A 22,452-nucleotide genomic window follows, 5' to 3' on the forward strand; every position below is an offset into this window, starting at 1 on the left:
GCTCCATTCATGGTAAGTGCTCTGTGCAAGTGTATTGCTTTTTGTCTTTTATACTGTATTTTTACTGTACCTTCTCTATGTTCAGATACACAAATACTTACCATGTGTTCCAGTTGCCTGCAGTATTTGGCATCGTAACATGCTGTTCTGATTTGTAGCCCAGAAGCAATGGGGCTATATGGTATGGAATACCATATAGCCCAGTGTGGAGCAGGCTGTGCTGTCTAGGTTTGTGTAAGTGCACTCCGTGATGTTCACACAACAGAATCTCTTAACGCACACTTCTCAGAACACCTCCCCATCCTTATGCGATACATGATTGTATTCATACTGAAAAACGAGAGTGCGAGAGCACTGTATCTTAAATATGTGAGGTGTACCAATCAAGGCCAAAGAAAAATTCAGGTTCTACTGTTCATTTATTAAACAAAGACTTACATTAAGTAAACTAAAAGAATAGCAGAATAACCACAAAGTATGAAGGGATGCATACATAAAAATAAAAACATAAATTAATAAAATATAAAACAAAAATAGATTTTATCAATAAACCCTAAAGCTGATTCTTTGAAAAGACCAATAAATAGACAAACCTTCATCAAATCCAATTTCTAAAAAAGGACACAGCAACATCAGAAATGCAAAAAGCAACATAATTACAGATGTGGGAATTATTTATAGAATAATAAGACAATTTCATGCCTGTTCTGTGGCACGTTGGGGGTGATCAGCTCCTTCAAGATGAAGCCAAACGTGTCCTTCCCAGACACTGGCCGCCAGAAACTCGTGGAAGCGGACAGTGAACGCAAGCTCTGTGGCTTTCAGAAGGACGTGGACACAGAAGTGCTGCTGGAGCTCTGGGTGAAGGATGGAAGGATCATGTGGTTCTAATCAATGGTACGAACGACGGACGAGGTTTGCTCGTGGAGCAGGTGCCTTGCCCACGGCTGTCCGCCGGCTGGCGAGTGAGGGCCTTCCTGCTACAGGCAGAGGCGACCCGGAGAACGGGAGCGCACATCCGTGCAGGCTGCATCGTGGATGCCCGTCTGAGTGTGCTCGATGTGGTTATTGGAATAAAAAGGTAGAAGGATATTCCCGGACTAATAACTGGGCCCCAAAAGAGATGGCAGAATCTGCAAACTTCTCAGTCTCTCCACCATGGACCACGTCGGCCCGTGTGCTGAGAAGGCCCCAACCCAAGAACGGAGAAGCCTCACGACAAAGCGCCCGAGGTGCAGCATCGTGTCAGTCCGCATGTCCTGCGGCGCAGACATTGCTGTATTGCCCTGAAGAAACAGCATAGTGAGGAAAATAAGGAAGCGGCCAAAGAATATACCAAACTTTCGGCCAAGAAAGTGAAGGCGGACAAAGACAAATGCCAGGCACAGATGGTCAAGAGATGGAAGCTGTCCTCTCTGAGCTTCTGAGTCCAATCAGAAATAAGATTTTCTGAGAGTAACAAATTAGATCAGACCTCAAAAAAAAAAAAAAAAAAAAGAAGAGAAAATATTATGAACAAATGTATGCCAGTATATTTGAAAATCTAAGTGAATTGGATGCTTTAATGCAGGAAAATAGGAATTACAAAAATTATCTTAAGAAATTAAAAAAAAATTGCAGTAGAAATTGAAAAGGTAGTCAAAATTTTAGCCTTTGAAAAGGCCCAAGATCCAACATTTGTATTTATGAGAGCTACCAAACTATCAAGAAATAGATCATTCCTGTATTATATAAAGTTTCCAGGAACAGGAAGAGATAGAAAACCTCCCCACTCATCTCATAGAAGGGCCAGGTGTGGTGGCTCACCCCTGTAATCCCAGCACTTTGGGAGGCTGAGGCTGGAGGATCACTTGAGCTCAGGAGTTCGAGACCAGCCTGAGCAAGAGCGAGACCCCATCTCTACTAAAAAATAGAAAAAATTATCTGGGCGTGGTAGCACATGCCTGCAGTCCCAGCTCAATTGAGCCCAGGAGTTGGAGGTTGCTGTGAACTAGGCTGATGCCACGGCACTCTAGCTCAGGCGACAGAGTGAGACTCTGTCTCAAAAAAAAAAAAAAAAAAAAAGAAGATTAATGCTAATAAGTAAAAGAGAAAAAAGCAGTAAGTTATAAATATGAAAATATGTATACATAACTATCATTGTTTGCAGACAACATGCTAATCCTAGTAGAAAATCCAAGCAAATCAACTAAAAACCCTATATAACAATTAGTAGGATAAATAAAGTAGAAGATTAGCAAAGAAAAATACCACTTTCCGGTACTGGTAATAACTAATTTGTAAATATAGATAAGTGATATGTGATATGCTATCACTTTTTCTAGTCAATATTATACTACAAGTTTTATCCAATGCCATGAGAAAAATAAATCAAAGGATAAGAATTGAAGATGAAAAAACAAAATTAAATGCAAAAAAATTAATTGCCTGTGTAGAATATATAAAAGAAACTACAGATAAATTGCTAAAACTAGTAAGAGAGTTCAGTAAATCTTCTGTATATGAAATCAATTATACTCCCTCTACATCAGTAGCAAACTGATGTAACTAAAAAATGTAACTTTTAAACATACCTCTTTAAATGTGCAACAAAATAAAGAAGATAACTAGCAATAATTTGACAAAGATGCATATAGAGAAATTATGAAATTTTATTGAAGACATTAAATAAATGGAGAGACACGCCCTGTTCCTGGCTGGGAGACAGCATCACAAAGCTGTCAAGATTGGCCAAGTTAATCTGTATTTCCATGCAATTCCAGTAAGACTCTCGGCAGAATTCGTATGACTTGACAAATTGATTCTGAGAAGTCCACGGAATAGAGAAGGAAAATGAATAGCCGAGGCGAATTCTGAAGGGCAGGCTGCAGGGACTGACTGAGAGCGCGGCGTGCCGCAAAGCCGTAGTAATTAAGACGAAATGGTTCCTCGGTGCCAAGATAAACAAATGACGTCCAGAGTAGAATGAAGAGGCCAGCATACTGCCCACACACCTACGGACGTGCAGTGTATGTCAGAACAGATGTGTCAAATAATTAGGTACAGATGTACTATTCGATAAATAGTATTAAGAAAATTGATTATACAGAAAAAGATATTTCTAAAAGCATATTTCTACTTCATATCAAATATGAAAATAAATTCCAGGTTAATGAGTTATGCAAACAAAACTTTAGAACCTTTAGAAGAACATAGAGGAGAATGTCTTTATGACCTAGAATAGATAGGAAGGATTTCTAAACAAGATATGAAAAGCACAAGGAAAAAAACATAAATTTGACCACACTGAAATTTAAAACGTAGAGTCATTAAACTACACCATAAATAAAGCTAGAGACAAGCCATAGACTGGAAGAAGATACTTGTAATGCATATACTATAAAGAATTTATAAAGGACCCTAAAAATAAACAAGATAAATAACCCTCGAGTCAAATAAGCAAAAATATGAACATGAAATTCAACAGAAAATAAAATCTAAATTCTCAACCCTCTAAGCATTTTAAAACCAAATTAAAACATCAGTGAAACATCATTTCATGCCCCTGATATGAGCAATATTTTTAAAAATCCACCACTACCAAGAGTTGATGAGTCTGTAGAGCAATGACATTTCTCCTGCACTGACAGTAGGAGTCTAAGTTGGACAAACACGTGGACAGCACAGCACATGTGGTAAAATGAAGACATGTACCTTCAACTGGCAGTTCCACTTCTGAGCAGACACCAAGACATGGACCTGCATGGTTATTGCAGTGTTACTTGTAATAGCAAAAAAAAAAAAAAAAAATTTTGAAAAACCCAAATGACCTTTAACAGGAGGGTGGGTCTTTTAATGGCGTGAATGAACTAGGGCTAAAATACATGAAATGCTAATTCCCAAAAACTTCACATGGACTGCAACAAGAGCAAGTTTGCAGAAAAGGTACTGTGTATTACAGGTAGTATTACTGTTTATGTAAAGTTTTGAAACATTCAAAATGATGCTGTGTGTTTTCATATTTAGTGAAGTTATCCGCGCACTCGGGGAACGAGAAACACCAGGCTCGCTTAGTGATTCCCTCTGGCGAAGGAGGCAGAGGGGCTTCCCTGGCACCTGGGATTGGCTGCATGGGTGTAGCTCTTCTTCTCTCCTGCAGGTGTGCCACCGGGGAGGCCTGGCAGGACATCATGCTGGCCTGCATGCCCGGCAAGAAATGTGCCCCAGAGTCCGAGTCCAGCAACAGCACAGAAGGCGAAGCCCCCTGCGGCAGCAGCTTCGCTGTCTTCTACTTCATCAGCTTCTACATGCTCTGTGCCTTCCTGGTAAGCCGAGCTGGGCTCCAGAGCCACAGGGAATGAGTGTGCAGTTCCGGGGCAACCCAAGCCCTTGATCTCTGCAGCTCATGGTCAGGGCAACCCCGTGGGAGCAGCTGGCTTGGGAAGACTAAGTTAGTAGTCCAGCCACACTGAGGTAAAGGCAAAAAGCCTTGGGCCTGAGTGGGCTCAGCCAGAATCTTGCTTGTCCATTCTCAGCTCTTGTCATGGTGGCTTTGTCCCAGGGGACAAAGGGGACGTGTGGAAGCCTAGAGGGAATGTATACTTTTTTGGCACCTTGCTGAGGAGTGAGGGAAAGGTAGTAGGTGTAGTCTACCTCTGTCCCGGGCAGCCCTGCCCAGCAGCTTGGTAGGAGGGAAGCTGTCCAGCCCCGTGTGGGTTCATCCCACACAGCTCTCAAGGAAGCTGTGTCAAGCGTATGTCCAAGACACCCTAACCCTAACCTAAACACTGCTGGTATTTAGAAATGGTGGCTTCTGCCATGCACAGGCACTGGCTAGCAAAGTGGATCGAGTGGCAAGTGCGTAGGCAAGTCCTCGTAGAGTGCTTCATTGTATTAACTGTTCTCCGCAGATCATCAACCTCTTTGTAGCTGTCATCATGGACAACTTTGACTACCTGACAAGGGACTGGTCAATCCTTGGTCCCCACCACCTGGATGAATTTAAAAGAATCTGGGCAGAGTATGACCCTGAAGCCAAGTAAGTTCCCAGAGGGAAATCCTGACCCCCCCAGGCTGAGAGAGGGTGTTGGCTGGCCATGCCTGCAGGAGAGGTTCACATGGGCCCACACCGGGTGGACCATTTGGAAATAGTGATTGCCCCAGGCCCCAGGGTGAAGGGTCAAGGGCCAGCGAGAGGAGGCCAGGCACCTTCGACTAAGTCAAGAACACACCTGTTATGTTCAGTTGAATGGAGGGATAGGAGGTCCTAGTATCAGGAATAACGAGCAAGTGCTCAAGTTAGGATGTTTAGGGCCAGGTAGATCTCAGCTTTACGCCCTCATTAATCGATCGCATTTGACTGACATTCAGTAAATACCCTTTGGTCAGATGGTCAGTTGATTGAAGCAGCAAGTACAATTTAAGAATTCCGTTGCACTGCTGAAATCCCTTCCACCTTGAACAGATCATGGACAGGAAATTGTTTATTAAAATCCGAACATGTGTAGAGTGGGTTTGCAGTTGTGCCACACAATTCTGCAAGTCTGCCCTGAGTTTGACCGACAGAGCCGCACTGGCATGTGCCCCGCAGGCGGGCCCCACCTCTCGGACCGCAGAAACACTGCCCTCTGACTGCTCGTCCCCCGCCCCTTGCTTTTCTAGGGGTCGTATCAAACACCTAGATGTGGTAACCCTGCTCCGGCGGATTCAGCCCCCACTGGGCTTTGGGAAGCTGTGCCCTCACCGCGTGGCTTGCAAAGTAAGAAAGACCTGGGTTTGTGGGCGAAAGAGACAAAATATGGGAGGCGAGACGCCTATTTGTCTTAGGACCTGGGTTGGGCCACGGATCCTAAAGGGGATTGAAGATAGTGTTTTATGTGCCTGAAGAAATGAGCTTGAGCCAGTACTTTAAGGGTCCTTCAGCTCTGATCCTCAGACCCTCTCAAGGAGCCACAGAGAGAACGCTCACGTGCCAGTGAGCGTGTGCCCGTCCTGGATCAAGGACGTGTTCAGCCCACCTGACTGCACCGTCCAGGCACCCTGGGAGAACTCCCAGCCCGGGGCTATGGGTTAGGGTTCTCCTGGGGTCAGAGGGCCATTAGAGAGTCCGTGCATTAGCTTCACGAGGGTGGCGGGGAGCGCAGCCTGCATTAGCTGTGCCTCAGCCTGGACAGGGCTGAGAGGCATCCGTGCGACCACAGACGGGCAGGGCAGGCTGCACACTGGGCTCTGAGCTTTCCAGTAGCCACTGTACGGTTCACACTGTCCCTGAGATCCAAAAGGATCCAGTCATTCAGGAAAAGTACAACCTTTTGGCACTTAGAGTCACAGGAGCTCAGGGATGGCATTAGGGTGGACACTGTGGTGAGCCCCATGCCAGGCTTTCCCGTCGCGACCCCGGCGTGTGCTGGCGGCACTGCCCTAGAGCGCAGGGAGTGCACGCTGTGGGTGGGACGGGGGGAAGCGGGCAGTACAGTCCACTCGGTGTCAGCAGCTTCTGACCCTGCATGGTGAGAGGACACACTGCAGCTCCTACAAGCGAGCCCCTGTCCTCCTTGTCCTGTCTGGGCGTGGGATGGCTGCGGCCAAGGCCCCCAGCCAGCGCCGGCCGTGCAGCTGTGCTTTGCTGTACTGAGCAGACATCTGCGCCGGGCGGGGGGTCACGTGGGCCGCTCCTCCTGCTGTGGAGGCGGGGGTCTGAGGAGGACGCTCATGGCAGGGCCAAGATTCTCCCTGGAAAGAGTTTTGAACACATTCTAGGGGTCCGTGCTTCACACCCCCACCCATCCCGACAACACCCACTCGAGTTCTGTCTCCCCCACAGCGTTCTCCTGCCCTGGTGGTTCTGTAGGTCCCTCGAGAACCTTCTGCTATAACCACCGGCTTTGCCCCTTCCCTGCAGCGCCTGGTATCCATGAACATGCCTCTGAACAGCGATGGGACAGTCATGTTCAATGCCACCCTGTTTGCCCTGGTCAGGACAGCCCTGAGGATCAAAACAGAAGGTAAGGGTGCCCGTGGGCACTGGAGAGCCACCAAGGAGGGCTCAGCAGCCTGCAGAGTGCTCTGGAGCCTTCCTGTCCCATCCAGCACCCGAGCAGGGAGCCAGGGCCAAGCTGCACTACCGAGCATCAAAGAGGCCCTGCCTGCTCGTGTTTTCTTTGCTAACTGAATGGCCTCCTTGCCTTTAGCTTATTGGTTTTGAACTCTAGCCTTCCATCAAACCCTAGAAATTATTCTGGGTGATATTTTGAAGTCATAGGGTATAGTTCAAAAACAGGAGTAGATGCTGTTAGCTGAAGCAGGACCAAGCCCCATCTGGGTGGACTTATACTGGCTACAGGTGGGTCTCTCGAGTGCTCAATTCTCTTTAAACTAAAAGGATCTGTGCTGGGAAGACATGCTGGGAAGGAGACATAGTAACAGGTGGTGAGCAGGGTGGAGTCCTCACTTACGATTGCACAGGTGCTCAGCCAGCCAGCCGCTGGTCAAGGTTAAGTTCTCACCTGTGCTGCACCAGTCAGGCCACGCTCCCTCAGTGCTGCATCCATCTGGAGGGGGCTTCTAGTTTGCACAAAGGTGCCCTATGGGCTAGGGGGCTAGCAGCAGCCGTGGCTGTCTGGATAATTGATAAGGACACTTGTCACTTGCCACTCTGGGGAAAAGGCTGTATAAAATGTACCTATGACGATGCCATCTCTCTCCAAGAGCTTCTAGCCCACTGCATTGTTTCTTAGAGAATGGTCAAAAGACCACCTGCCTTAGAATGAGGCACTTGTTGAAAATACTACATCCCAAGTACCTGCACAGATCTACTGGATCTGAATCTCTGAGTGGGGCTCAGGAATCTGCATTTTGAACCAGCTGCGTAGATGATTCACGCCCACTGGTTAGAGCAGTTAGAGAAAACACAGATGAGACAAGCAGCTTGTTTTCTTTCTCTTTTATGTTTTTTTAGACAGAGCCTTGCTCTGTTGCCCCAGCTAGAGTGCAGTGGCGTCATCATAGCATGAGCCACTGCGCCTGGCCAGCAGGTTTTCTTTTCCCCTTCCTACACTTTAACCTTGGAGGCTCAGGCTGCCAGTCAATGTTTCCTTGGTGCAACAGAAGGAGCCCTGGGCAGGGCGACAGGAGGCTTGAAGCTGACTCCCAGCTCTTTCTAGAGACATGAGTGTGAGCCATTTATTCTGTTTCTACTTCAGTTGCTTCAGGTGTAGAATAAAGAAAGGTGATGGTGTGGTTCAGGGAATAACCCAGAAAGGGACCTTCTCTTAGTTAGGTCCTCCCAGAAAAATAACAAATGTCTGGAATGAAGGGTAGCGAGAACCAATCCAACAAGACACGTGTCAAAATAATGAGCTAATCCCAAAGAAAGGAAAATAGGTCAAGTTCTGCTGCTAAATTAAAAAGAAAGCAAATACCATTAGTAGCCAGTGCAATAACTCAATCTGAAATGGATGTAAATTAGGCCTATTTCTAAACTAAATACACATTTAATGCACACATATGTGTGTGTATAACGTAGAAGAAAAATTTGGGCTGGGTGCAGTGGCTCACGCCTGTCATCCTAGCACTCTGGGAGTCTGAGGTGGGAGGATCGCTTCAGACGGGGAATTCAAGACCAGCCTGAGCAAGAGCGAGACCCCATCTCTACTAAAAATAAAAAAATTAGCCAGGCATGGTGGCACACGCCTGTAGTCCCAGCTTCTTGGGAAGCTGAGGCAGGAGGATCGCTTGAGCCCAGGAATTTGAGGTTACAGTGAGCTGTGATTATGCCAGTGCATTCCAGCCTGGGTGACAGAGTGAGACCATGTCCCAAAAAAAAAATTAGAAGGAAATTTATTAATATGTTAATATGATCACTGAGTGGTAGAATCAGCAGTGACTTTTACCTTCTTCCTTTAGTTTTGTTACTTTCCGAATTTTCTACAATGAATGTTATTACATCCATGTTTAGGAGGAAGAGTTTTCTTTTCCAAGGAGAGAAGATGTTATAATGAGTGCTAGAGAGAATATGCTATAATACTTACAGCTCGATGTAAATTAAGGGTTGTAAGTTTTCGTTCCATAGAAGAACAAAAAATAGTGACGCTCAGAGGGAGAGACTCAGCAATGTTGAAGATTCCTTGTCAAAGCACACCACATCCCAACTAAATCATACCAATGGCCGATACCAATGCAGAGGAACCCACCAAAAATAGTCAAATACAGAGAGCCAATCTTGCAGAAATTGGAATTCCAAAGAAAAGCGGCAAAGCCAGTCATGTGAGAACTCCAGTCAAGTCAAGAATTAAAGAAAATTGTTTAAACACTAAGGCATTTCAGAATAGCCACCAAAAGGCCTGTCGTGCGCCAGCCCCCCCCCATGAAGGGTGAGCCTCCATCAGAAACACGCCCCCCACAGACTTGTTGAAATCTTAAGGCTGGAAGACAAACAAAGGCAAGTTCTTAGAAGCAACTAGAAATAAATGTGAGAAAACATCTAAATTTGTGAGGACACGACTTAAATCCGTCCTCACCCTTCGGACTTCTGAGAGTGGCAGGGACAGGAGAGAAATCAGCGCCACACTTCAGAGAACCAGAGCCCTCGGCCCAGGCCCACACCCCTGGCCGAACGAGCTTTTCTCTTGGAACATGAAGGAAGATACTCAGGGATGCTTAGATGACCTGGAACAATTGTCATTGAAGGGCCACAGTTACAAAGACCATTCTTAGAATAAATTAAGGCCTGATAAAAGTTTGGAAGATGTATACATTTCCTAGGTCTGCCGTAACTAACCATCACAAACTGAGTGGCTGAAAACAAGAGAAAGTCATTCTCTCGCAGTTCAGGGGACCAGAAGCCCACAGTTAAGATGTCGGTGGGGTTGGTTCCTTGTGGGGGCTCTGGGGAGAGTCCCCTGCCTGCCTCTCCCGGCTGCGGGTGGTGGCTAGCAGCGCTGGTGTGCACCGGGCCATGCCACACCGCTCCTCCTCTGCCTCCGGCTTCACGCAGCCTCCTTCTCCTGTGCATGTCCTCTCGCCTCCTCACAGGGCCCTAATCCACTGTGACCCAGTCTTAAGTGAGTCCTTCTGTGAAGACCCTGCTTCCAGCTGAGGTCACATTCTGAGGTTCCAGGTAGACACGAGGACATGAGATTCCAGGGGGACGTTATTCAACCCAGTAGAGAAGATCAGTGTATTCGAACAGGATATTGATCAGGACTCTTCACTTCATGGGCAGAACCTCCAACGACCCTACCCACGAAGGGAGCTAATCTCCGCCTAAGTGAGGAGTGCTCAGTTAGGTCCTCTGTCCTCTGGCTCGGCTGTTTGGATCCGTTGTGCAAACCAGGAGCTCAGGAGCCCAGTGCCTTCTCTTCATGGTCACCTCTGCCTGCTCTCCCACGTGGCCCCAGAGGTGGCTCTGAACGCAGGCAGTCTGACACTCGCTCTCAAGCGTTGTTCCGTCTGCCTCTCCCACGTGCCAGCAGTAAATGTCCCCTATGTCAGTTCCCGACTGCTGCATAATAAGTTACCACAAACTTTTTGGCTTAAAATGACAGCTAGTTATGAGCTCACAGTTCTGTAGGTCAGAAGTCCAGCTGTGGAGTAGCTGGGTTCTCCACTCAGGGTCTCACGAGCCCAAACTCAGAATATCGGTCAGGCTGTGTGCTCTTCTCGGGGCTCTAGGGAAGTCGCCACCTCTAAGCTTATTCAGGTTGTTGGCAGAATTCACGTCTTGCCCTTGTAGGTCTGCGGTCCCTGTTTTCCTGCCAGCTGTGCACTGGGGACCACTCCGAGTCCCTGCAGTCCACCCTCTCAGCGCAGTTCACAGCATGGGTGTCTGCATTCTTCCCTGCCGGCCAGAGCCCGTCTCTCTCTGCCTCTCCTGCTCCCAGCTGGAGCAGGCTTTGAAAAGGCCCTTGTGATTGGGTCAGGCCCGCCTAGATAATCTCCCTGTTTTAGGGTCATGGGTGCCGTGGAATGTAACCTAATCATGGGAGTAAAATCCATCATGTTCCTGGTCCCAGGGACTGGTGGGGGCAGGCGGGTATCTTGGGGAGCATCTTAGAATCTGCCTGCGATGTCCCTCGTACAGCTGCGGGTCTCGGCCCTCCTTTTTCACCACTGTAAGGCCAGGATCCCAGAGGCTGCCTGGGATGGCACCTCATTAAGTCTGTTTTACCAGTGGGGACAGTAGACCCAGAGAAAATTCCAAACCGCAAAGACCAGCGTCTCTTGATTTCTGCTTCCACAGTTGGATTTTGCCACCTCCTCCCCAGGGGAGACTCAGAGGGCAGAATCCTCATTGGCACAGAGGAGCCAGTGCTTGTGGGGGAGACTGCTCCCCATCATCCATGCTCCTGTGGTGCCTCTAGGAGGCCCATAAGAGATGCCTCCCGCAGGGAGCGCCCCACTGCGCCCCCCAGGCCAGTGCGTGTCTGAGCTGGCAAGCACGTGGCCCCCGGTGGAGCTGCCCAGCCACCAGGCACAGGCCACGAGGAAAAGCATCGAGTGTCGGGTGGGGCGGAGGGACCCCCTGGCTGGCCTGAGCAACACACAGCAGGAGGGGAGAGGAGTGGCTCTGGACAGGACACGCGAGGGAAGGGAGGTGAAGGGAGAGAAAGAGGTAGAGGAAGGAGGTGCAGATAGGAAAGCTGGGGAGAAACTAAGCAAGGAAGAAAGAAACTGGCCGGTCAGGGCCACATGTGGGCCAAATGCCACCATCTGTGGCTTCGTGCTTTATTCAGAGGCACCCACCGCATTGGAGGGCTCTCCACTCTCCACGGGGCTGATCCTTGCATCTCCCCTCCCGCAGGGAACCTAGAGCAAGCCAACGAGGAGCTGCGGGCCATCATCAAGAAGATCTGGAAGCGGACCAGCATGAAGCTGCTGGACCAGGTGGTGCCCCCTGCAGGTGGTAAGTGCTGCCTGGCTTTCTGCACCTGGGCCGCTCGCCTGCCCGTGGTTCCTCCGAGAAACGCGGCCACATCCCCTGGGATGGGACGTGCATTCTTGAGTCTGCTGGGCTTGCTGGAGGTCTGTTTTCTCCAGACCCTTCCTGCGGGGCTCAAAGGCCCTGTTGGTTGGCAGGGACGGGGCTGTGATGCCTGCGCAGGCAGAAGCAGACTGTCGGGCCGGAGCCTGGGCAACCCTGCATTTCACATATGGAAACAGGCAGGTCCCTCGATGCGTAGAGGTTTGGCAGAACTTCCAAGGAGGCTCCACAAAGTATAGGTGTTCCCGTAAACCTGGCCGTTGTGGCTTGCTGTAGGCCCTGGAAGAAGAATCCCCTGGGATTCCACCCCTCTTGGTTGAAATTCTTTTCACTCTTTCTAGAACAGTGTTTCCTGACCCTATCAAGCCCAAAGCCCCTTTTTATAACAAATAGTTTATATTGCCCCTGCTATGATCCCAAATGAAAATCATAGATAATGTAACCTTCCTATATGTATAATTTCCAAAATATTAATGTAATGCTTTAACTCTAATATAAAATATATTAAAAGCAAATGTTTTCAATATATAAATGCTCAGGCACAACTGTGCCAGAAATTATTAACAGATGAAATTATCACATATACCCGCTTATTATGAATAAGTTTGTTTAAAGGAAGTAAGACAACGCTGATTATTGTTGGCACGTTTTATTTGTCAGTTTTAAGTAAGGGCTAAATAAGTATAGTAAATAAGTATGTGCGCATGCCCACACACACACACACACACACACACACAGAATAACCACTACGTGAGAGTTACAGTGCGGGACTCAGGTATCACAAAGAGCATTGCCATCGGGGATACAATCTTCCGAACTGTGAACCCCTCTTGGTCAAGTTCAAACAATACAAAGTACAGTCTTATGTCACTTTACACAGCAGTTATATTCCTGGAAATTTCTGGGTATATTAAAACCATGCAAAAAAATGTCTTATGTCCCTGTGTAAAACAAAATTAGGTTCTTAGCTCAGATTCTAAGCAGGTGGTTCCCCGACACGGACGTATGACGTAACACTGGAGAGCTGTGCGGAGTACAACACCATGGCCTGTTGGGCAAAACACACCTGTGCTTCAAGGCAGCGGTCCCCGACCTTTTTGACACCAGGGACTGGTTTCATGGAAGACAGTTTTTCCACGAATGGGTGGGGAGGCGGAGCCCAGGCGGTGATGTGAGCAATGGGGAGCTGCTGTAAATGCCGAGGAAGCTTCACTCGCCCGCCCGCCGCTCCCCTCCTGCTGTGCGGCCTGGTTCCTAACAGGCCACGGACTGGTGCTGGTCCATGGCCCGGGGGTTGGGGACCACAGCTTTAAGGGACATGTCTACAAACACTTAATGCTGGTATCACCCCCAAATCACTCTGACAACTAAAAATCATCCCACACCTTTCCCAAGCATTCCTTCAGAGATGCTGCCACCCCTGTTGAGAACTGCCTCCTGGAAGGAAAGCAGGACTCAGGCTCAGTGACAATCCCCTAGAGTGGCCACGGGCCACCTGATGTCATATTTAATCCTGACAACATTTCTTTGAAGGCTGCTTGAGGAACTAAAGTCTTAGAATCTTCGAGGCCAACCCAAGGCTGCCTGGGGAGCACAGAGCAGGCTCCAGGTTCAGAGCCAGATCTGAGGGCGCCGAGGACACCAGGCTCCTTCCACAGTGCAGTTCTTCCTCCCTGCCACCCTGGACAGGGGTCCCTGGGCTCTTCCCTCCCACACGGGAGTGAGACCCTTGCCGGATGGAAGGCCCATTGCTGCTGTGCATTGGGCTGTTCTCAAGAGACAGCAGGAGCAGGAGAGTCAGCTCCGTCCCCTAGTCTGACCCCACCAGCTGCCTCCCTCACAAGGAACCAGGAGGCAGAGCCAGGGGCTACTCGCTGGGCATGAAATGTTCCCCTTGGGCACTATGGCTTTGGCACCATCAGGCTCACTTCCAAGGGAAAGACTGATGTATGTCGTGTGTGATCTTGAGTGCCCAGCCTGGCAGGGACGCAGCCAAGTCACCTGGTACAAACATCTGTCTGGTTTGAAAGAAAAACTCAAACTTCAACAGGAGGAAAAGCACTCCTTCCATCAACCCCTCCCTCCAGCCTTACAGCAGAACTATGTGTGCACTTACGGGTCTAGGGGACCGGCCCCTTGATGATGGGCATTTGGATTCAAGCATTGGTGGTGTCAATTAAGTAAAAAAAAAAAAAAAAAAAAAAAAGCAAGATGGGAAATAATTTTGATGATAGCCTATCTTTTCTGTAAGAAAAAAGGATAAGAATATGTACCCTTATTTACATAAATCGTTTGCATAAAGGATCTTTGGAAAATACTCAAGAAACTAATGAAAAAAGGGCTACCTGCTAGGAGGTGGTAACTAGGCAGATAGGGGATGTGGTGGGGAGACTTTTCACCATATGCCTTTTTATATATTTTTCTCTTTTTGAGCCATGTGAATGTGCTGTCTCTCCAAAAAAATTAAATTTAAAAAGTTGCCTAGGTGGCTCACGCCTATAATCCCAGCACTTTGGGAGGCTGAGGCAGGAGGACTGCTTGAGCACAAAAGTTCAAGGCTGCACTCCAGCCTGCCCTGTCTCAAACAAAAAAGTTAAGAAAGTTGGAATGCTGAGAAAAATCAGTTACATCCAATTCAGTCCCCCTGCCTGCCTCTAACTCCCTCTCCTCTCTCCGTACATCTCAGATGATGAGGTCACCGTTGGCAAGTTCTATGCCACTTTCCTGATCCAGGAGTACTTCCGGAAATTCAAGAAGCGCAAAGAGCAGGGCCTTGTGGGCAAGCCCTCCCAGCGGAACGCCCTGTCCCTGCAGGTGAGGGGCCGGGGAGGGGTCCACACCGCATGAGGGTCCTGGTCACTTTCCTCGGACCTTGGCCAGGGTCCCAGTCTCTGGGTAGTCCCTTCAGAAGGAGCCTTTCTGAGAGTGCCAGCGTTTCTGAAGGTGGCTGTGAGGACGGGTGTTGTAATCCTCCCCTCCTGCCATCCCCCGCACTGCCCTCCACAGTCCTGCCTGCTGTCACTGTCCCCCCAGAGCTGGCCTGAGCTCTGCTGAGGTTCCCGTTCCTGGGGCAGCCCCCTGGCGGTCCCTCCGAATGCGCTCTCTTCCCTCCTGGGTGGGCCAGTGGTTTCTTCCACCCGAGAGCAGCCAGAGCAGGCCCAGGGACGCCTGACCCTGGTTCACACAAACAGCCGTACCTTCCAGCGGGTCGGGGGCTGGGTGGAGGGCCCAGGGGCCCAGCCCTGGGCAATGACCGGCTAGAAGCTTGGTAGAAAGGGACCACGGTCCTCACACGTCCGTCTGGGTTCCAGGCTGGCTTGCGCACGCTGCATGACATCGGGCCCGAGATCCGCCGGGCCATCTCTGGAGATCTGACCGCTGAGGAAGAGCTGGACAAGGCCATGAAAGAGGCTGTGTCCGCGGCTTCCGAAGACGACATCTTCAGGGTAGGTGGTGCCACGGCACACTCTGCACCTCTGTAAAGCTCGGCTTGGAGCAGGAGCATGGGCTGGGGTTCCGCCGAGCGCGTCCCGGGAGAACGGCCTGAGCTCAGTGGGCGATTCTAGGCTCTTCCCGCTCAGCTGCCTCCTTACCCTCTGCCTTTTCCAAGCCCAACTCCAGCCCAAGCCAGGGCTCCCAGGACGTGGTGACTCACGGGGTGTCACCGGCCCCCGGAAAAGGGGAAGAAGCCATTTTCCTAAGGGAAATGTTTCCTAGGAGAAACTTCTACATTAGAAGTTGCAACATGAAACCCATGCCTCGAGCCCTCCACCCACACCCGCTGCCGGCCGTTCCCACGGGCGTGGGCGGGCCTGGCCCTCACCTCCCACGGCTGCTGCAGAGGGAACCGTGGGACCCTGAGTGTCTGGGTCCCTCCCTCTCTGGAGCTGCCAGGCATGAAGTTCCTGTCTGCCATGTGCTCCTGGCATGGCCGTGCTTCTCCTGAGGGCAGGCGGCCTTCCCGTGCCCTGCACTGCTCCGGCCTGGCTGTCCGAGGCTTCTCCCTCTGAGCAGGAGCGGGAGCTGGGGGGCTTGTCCTCCACCCACCCCTCCCGTCTTGCCTGCAGAGGGCCGGTGGCCTGTTTGGCAACCACGTCAGCTACTACCAAAGTGACGGCCGGGGCGCCTTCCCTCAGACCTTCACCACCCAGCGCCCGCTGCACATCAACAAGGCGGGCAACAGCCAAGGCGACACCGAGTCACCCTCCCACGAGAAACTGGTAGACTCCACCTTCACCCCCAGCAGCTACTCGTCCACTGGCTCCAACGCCAACATCAACAACGCCAACAACACCGCCCTGGGCCGCCTCCCCCGCCCTGCCGGCCACCCCAGCACCATCAGCACCGTGGAGGGCCATGGGCCCCCCTTGTCTCCTGCTGTCCGGGTGCAGGAGGCAGCGTGGAAGCTCAGCTCCAAGAGGTAAGCTGGCGGGCGGGACGCCCAGGGCCGTGCACTCTGCAGCCGCGGCAGCCTGCATGCAGGAGAGGGAGGCCCCTGCCTGGCCCCGCCCCGAAAGAGCCTTGACGGAGGCCACTGCCCCAGACCCCAGCAAGAGAGGGGCACCACCTACCGATCAAACATGGCAGCCGTGCTCAGGACAAGCCGGCATCACTGGTGGCGGCGGCAGCTCCCTCAGCCTCCCTGAGCAGGCCAGCGTGAGCCTCTGAGATGCCATATTCCGGCTACACGACAGAAACCATCCCTTCTGCGCCTGCCCAGGTCTCCACTCAAACCTGGCCTTTCACCTAACTGAGAAGGGAATGGGGTTGCCACCTCTTCGTCAGAGCCCTTCGTGCCCCTCCTGCGCAGGGCACTTGCATACAGGGTCCCTCTCTGTAGCTCTGGCCCATTCTGCCCGGGGGTGGGGTCATTCCTGGTGGTCTTGATGGCACCTCCCACCTCCCGGCGCCCTCTTTCCTCCCTGTCTCCCCATCCTCTGCTCCCGGTGCTCCAGGATGCGCTGCTGCTACGTGCGGGTGCCTCCTTCTGGCGCTGGGCCCCAGGGAGTGCAGCCTGGCCTCTGTGGGTCTCCTCCCTGTCTACACCTGCAGCTCCATGTTTCCAAGGCGGGGCTGGGAGAAGACACACCCTGCCTCTTGCCACCTCACCTTAACTGTGCTGCTCTTCCAGAGTAGGACAGGGGGCTGCATGGTTCCTGTCTTGCCAGGTTCTCGAGCAGGTCTCCTTTCCTGCTTTCCTCCTTTCCTGCCCTCCAACTCAGAAAACAGCTGAGATGTGGGAGCTTCTTTCTAAATCCCTGGTCAAGTGTCCTGAAGCTGCCTTCATCCAAGGAGCCTGAAAACTTGCCCACTGGCTTTCACATCCCTTCGTGGTATCCCTCTTCAAGTGGCCATATGCAGGCTCACATGGCCTGGACATTTAGCCATGTCTGATAACAGACAAGTCACATTGGCCACCCACCCTGTCTCCCTTCCTCTCTGGAAGATTGGCTGGTTTAGCCACCCAGCAGCAGCTCTGGGTGGGCCCTGCAACTTGGGAGACATACATTGGTGCCTCCTGTACACAGGGCAGTGTGCTCAGACGATCGGAGAATGTCCAAGGCTAAGTGGCTTGCCTGTGCCTGTCCTGGAGGCCCCTCCCTTTTCTGCAGCCTCACCCTGCTTGTACACGCTTCGAGGACTCGGTGCTAGCACCACTTTCTCCCCCGTTCACCTTGTCAAAACCTCTTCTTAAAGAAGAGGCTCATCACGTCCATAGCATCTCAGTGTAAATTAAATTACCTCCCTCTAAGGGCATTTCCATGTTAAACCTTGTTCTGTATCATGTAAGGGGAGAGTGGGTTTTAGAGAGGAGCTGGGGAAGAAGACACCAGGGGATTTCCATCTCCCCACAGATACATCAGTCCGTGAAATGAAATGCATACAGAGCACCTAGTGTAATGTCCCGCACATAGTAAGTGCTCACTAAATGTCAGTTCCCTCTTCCCATTGCATTTGGTAAAAACAGTACTCAGGGTGCTAAGCTTTGACTTGGTGAAGAAGAAAACCGTTTCCCTGGGGCCACGTCCTCTATGTTGCAGTCGAGGCTAAGGGCAGTGGCTCTGGCACTTGCTTGCTGAGAGCAGGACGGCACACCCTGTGCTCCGCGGTCCCCTGAGAAGTGGGGCCGCCTGCCTGCCACCAGTCTGCGTCTGCAGCCCATCCTGTTGTGCCTGGCCAGAGCACACCCCACAACCCCTCCCACTCCTCCTGACTGGGTGGGCTGGAGGACAGATGTCATTCCAATTTTACAGAAAGGGAAACTGAGGCATGGGGTGGGCTAAGTGACTTGGGCCAGAGGGTAAGTAAATAAGGCGTCAGAACTCAGATCTTCTTGGGTCCTAGCCCAGAACCTTCTCCCACATGGAACCCTCACCCTAATCTTAATGCTTCCGTAGCTCCATGGCTACGTCATCGACCACAGGAGGACGGGGCGCAGCAGTCGCCTCTGTGTGCATCTGCGTGCGGGGGTGTGTGCTATCTCGCCCGCTGAGGGAAGGGAGGAGGGCTGGCGCTTCCTGATGTAGTCTCCATCCTGGACATCGTAGGTGCCACTCCCGGGAGAGCCAGATAGCCATGGTGTGCCCGGAGGACGTGTCTCCCGACAAGACCTGTGAAGTGACGATGGGTGAAGACCTCGAGCCCTGCGGGGAGCCCAGCCTGCTCTGCACAGAGATGTGAGCTTGGCTGCCTTCTGCCCAGGCCAGCCGGGGCGGGGAAGGGTCTGGAGAGGCGGGGCAGTCCCTGAAATCCCTCCTTGGGTATGACCGGGGGAGGAGAGGAGATCACATGTCATAAGGCACAGCATCTCAGCTCATTAGGGGATGGGGACCCCCATCACACACAATCCCTTTTAGCTTGGCCTTTCATCACTATGAAGCGCTTCCAGGAGAACGTCTAAACACTGTTTCTTAAACTTTTTAGGCTGTAGCAACAGTTATGAATGTATTTTCTAGTAAGACTCAGTACACATGTACGTATGTTGACCATTAAATGTTTCGTGAAACTATTAAATACTTAACCAATGAAGCTGCCCAGCAGAGGGCACTGTTGGCAAATCCAGGGCTGAGATTTTTCTCAATGCAGGAATTTGGGGGTTTGTTTTTGTTTTTTTGAGATAGGGTCTTGCTCTTTCACCCAGGCTAGAGTGCAGTGGTGTCATCATAGCTCACTGCAACCTCAAACTCCTGGGCCGAAGCAATCCTCCTGCCTCAGCCTCCCAAGTAGCTGGGACTATAGGCGTGCGCCGTGACACCTGGCTAATTTTTTTATTTTTTGTAGATACAGGGTCTTGTTATGTTTCTCAGGCTGGTCTTGACCTCCTGACCTCAAGCGATCCTGCCTCTTCTGCCTCCGGAAGTGTTAGGATTACAGGCATGAGCCACTGAGCCCAGCTGGAGAAAGGTTTTTTAACTGTAGATCTAGACCGATAAGAAGGTTGTGACTTCCGTTTGGTCAGTTACAACTGGCACTTTTAAAAGAACAGCATAGCACAGTAGAAAATATCAGAGTGTATCAAATGTCGCAAAGGCAAGTACTGTGTTGTGAAACATTTGCTTAATTGCCAATGTATGTATGTATCTACTGAGTCTTCTGTAAAATGTCTTTAAGACTGTGGGTTGCATTCAAAACGAATTAAGACACACTGTTTTAGATGCGTGCCTGAAAGTACTTTACAGTGAGGAAGGACTAGCCTTTTAGGCTTTTGAAGAAAGGAACAGTGTGGATGGAGGTGGCGGGAGGGGGACACCAGCTCCTTCCCCAGGGAGTGCCCTGCCTGGGGTCTGGGAATGGGGCTAGAGCAGTAGCAAAGGCATTACTTTCTCCCCTGGTGTAAAAAGAAGACTCTAGTAAGGAAAACATGGAGATAGTAGCCGAGCCCAGCGACTCCTGACAGGTCAGCTAACAGCCCCTGCCTTGGTGCCCCGTCGGCAAAACAGGGCAGTGGGGCGTGAATGACCTATTTTTCTGACTTAATGAAACATAGTATATATAAAACCAAAGGAAATATCTACAGTTCCTTAAGAGATAACATTGTCTAAACTGATTTTTAGAAAGTACGAATTAACATGTGGCCACCTCTTCCAGAAATCAGGAACAGCAGACGCTTTCACCTGCGTCAGCTTCTCCCGAGTGCGAGGGACACCAGGCACTCTGCCAGCTCCGGACTGACGGGGCTTCACCCTCAAGGAGATTTTAGAAACTAGCTAGGAAGCTAAGAGGACCTCAGAAGAGGAAGATGGCAGGGCGATTTTCTAACTAATTGCCCACAGAATGGTACAAAGCCTGAGGGGTATAGGCATTCAGAGAGGGTCAGGGGGCAGGGTGACCTTAACGGTACCGCACAAGGTCAGACAGAAGCTGGGTCTGCAAGAGTGGGGAGAAATGGCCCAGGAAGGAAGTATAGCGGGAGGCTGACCTAGCTGAGCGTGAACACCAGGCTTGGAAGCCTAAATATGTGAGGTTTTCGCTCAACAAATGTTCCTGCATGTCTACAAATGCCTGAAGTCGCTGGGCTGTGCCAGGAACAGGGGCGGATTCCTCAGCGGTGAGGGCTGGCACTGGGGACAGGGCCCGTGGCCTCATCCGGACCCCGCGGTGGGGATGCAACTGCGCTTCTTGGACCGCAGGCCGCACCCCTAGGGAGTGTGAGATCCAGTTAGTGGGTTTGCAGCTGATATTTTTTAATACAATGGAACAGACTACAGCAGGCCAGAGCCCATCAGAGTGCAGCGCGCGCAAGGAGGGCAGGCACAGGTCATGAGGTTTCATCCAGTTGGGGATATCTGTCCGTGCTGGGAACATGGACAGTGTGTTTCTCACCCTGAGTCGCCATCGAAAGGCCTGGAAGCCACGGCCGAGACGCCCTGCTGCCCTCGGGGCTGGCGGGGCTGGCAGCGGCCGTGGTGAACAGCGTCTGCCCACACAGAGCCTCAGCCTAGGATTTTTTCAGCTTTCTCAACACCTTCGACCCAAGAGTGCCTCCAGTGCCCCAGATCAGAAACACAAAGCTCGTAAGAGGCTGCGGGTGAGGAGCTGGAAGCCCCCGCCACGTGGGGATTTCCTGCTGCCCTCCCCACACCTGTGTGGAGGCACAGGGACCCAGGCCTTCACTGAGGACAGAGCAGACTGTTCTGGGGTGGCAGCGGTCCTGGAGGGTGGCCTTTGTCAGCCGGGAACAAGCCCCAAGAGTTCTCTGTTCCAGGCTTTCCTACCAGGATGATGAAAATCGACAGTTGACGCCCCCAGAGGACAAGAGGGACATCCGGCAATCCCCGAAGAGGGGCTTCCTTCGCTCTGCCTCACTAGGTAAACACACACCTGCTCTCCCATGTGGCTGGTGGTCCCCGCCAAGAGGACGCTGGCCGGGTGCTCAGCCATGACTGAGGCCCTGTGGCCTGGCTCCAGCAGAGTCCACGCGGTGGGCCGGGCGGATTTCCAAAGCGACAATTTGGGATTCCAAAGGCAGGGCTTGCCAGGTGGGCCCTGGTCATACACTGCACAGTATGTCTCAGAGACAAGGCAAGGGCCAGGAAGGAGGTGCATCCAGGGCCACAAACACTGCTCCTCACACCCCATCTGGGTGTGGGCTGTCGCAGGCCGGTGTCCTCCTGCCCCGCCCTGATCCTGGATCTTTGGCTGGCTTTGCAGGTCGAAGGGCCTCTTTCCACCTGGAATGTCTGAAACGACAGAAGAACCAAGGGGGAGACATCTCTCAGAAGACAGTCCTGCCACTACATCTGGTTCATCATCAGGTAGCGCTTCCTTTGGGACAGGCTACTGGCCACCACCTAGCAAGCTAGACAGTCCCCAGGGTGAGGGACGAATCCCGAGATGTCAGTCAGTCTTTCCTGTCTCAGACCACAAGGGCCTCCCCCAGCCCCGACAGCCCCTGGGAGGCCCTACTCTACCTACGCAGGCGAGAGGGTCTGTCACGTCACTGGTGGAGACCTAGGAGACATGGAAAACAGGGACTCTTCTCTCGATCCTGAGGGGCCAGCAGCACAGGGTTCCACCCAAGCTTTGTCCTTGCGGTGGTGCAGATGTTCCCCACCAGCACTGGCCGAGGGCACCCAGGCAGACGTGCTCGCACCTGGAAATGTAGCTACACAGAAATCCACCCACTGACATGCAGAGATGATCAAAGGACCCGCCAGCAACATGGTCGAGAGGACAGAATGATAGCTAAGGAAGAGAGGTCCAGGGAGAGTCAGTAGGTGAACTCTCAGCAGGCCTGACTCCGGCTGAGAGTGAAATCCGACACCGGTACCAAATATATTCTTGGTATCTTAGAACTAACTTCAAAGAGTTATCTAAGGCCAGTCTCTTAACTGCAGGCAAATTGGGTTCTAAACCTGGTTTCCCAACCTTTTTGCCTTTTTAATTATATGCTCCCTTACCATAGACCCGCGCTTTAGGTGTTTCTTTTGTACCCAAAGGCATTCAGCTGCCCAGCAAAGCTTATAATCAGCGTAAGAGACCGGTGTGGCTCA

At 51.2% G+C, this 22,452-nt stretch overlaps 1 protein-coding gene across 19 annotated transcripts in view; it reads left to right on the top strand.

The window, feature by feature from the left end:
* CACNA1C (calcium voltage-gated channel subunit alpha1 C) overlaps positions 1-22,452 on the top strand; it is a 585,430-nt gene that overhangs the window by 559,470 nt on the left and 3,508 nt on the right. For 12 of the 19 annotated variants that reach the window (XM_069489394.1, XM_069489389.1, XM_069489378.1 and 9 more), the window contains 11 exons: positions 4,139-4,304; positions 4,890-5,017; positions 5,641-5,737; positions 6,881-6,983; positions 11,780-11,881; positions 14,646-14,773; positions 15,271-15,405; positions 16,027-16,379; positions 18,508-18,636; positions 21,165-21,268; positions 21,611-21,714. In XM_069489394.1, the coding sequence (XP_069345495.1) occupies positions 4,139-4,304; positions 4,890-5,017; positions 5,641-5,737; positions 6,881-6,983; positions 11,780-11,881; positions 14,646-14,773; positions 15,271-15,405; positions 16,027-16,379; positions 18,508-18,636; positions 21,165-21,268; positions 21,611-21,714 (1,549 nt within the window). Of the gene's footprint in view, positions 1-4,138; positions 4,305-4,889; positions 5,018-5,640; positions 5,738-6,880; positions 6,996-11,731; positions 11,882-14,645; positions 14,774-15,270; positions 15,406-16,026; positions 16,380-18,507; positions 18,637-21,164; positions 21,269-21,610; positions 21,715-22,452 lie in introns of all 19 variants that reach the window. The other 7 variants (XM_069489390.1, XM_069489377.1, XM_069489384.1 and 4 more) reach the window with 1 other exon arrangement.

The sequence above is a fragment of the Eulemur rufifrons genome, chromosome 16 (assembly GCF_041146395.1).
Source record: "Eulemur rufifrons isolate Redbay chromosome 16, OSU_ERuf_1, whole genome shotgun sequence".
NCBI lineage: Eukaryota > Metazoa > Chordata > Mammalia > Primates > Lemuridae > Eulemur > Eulemur rufifrons.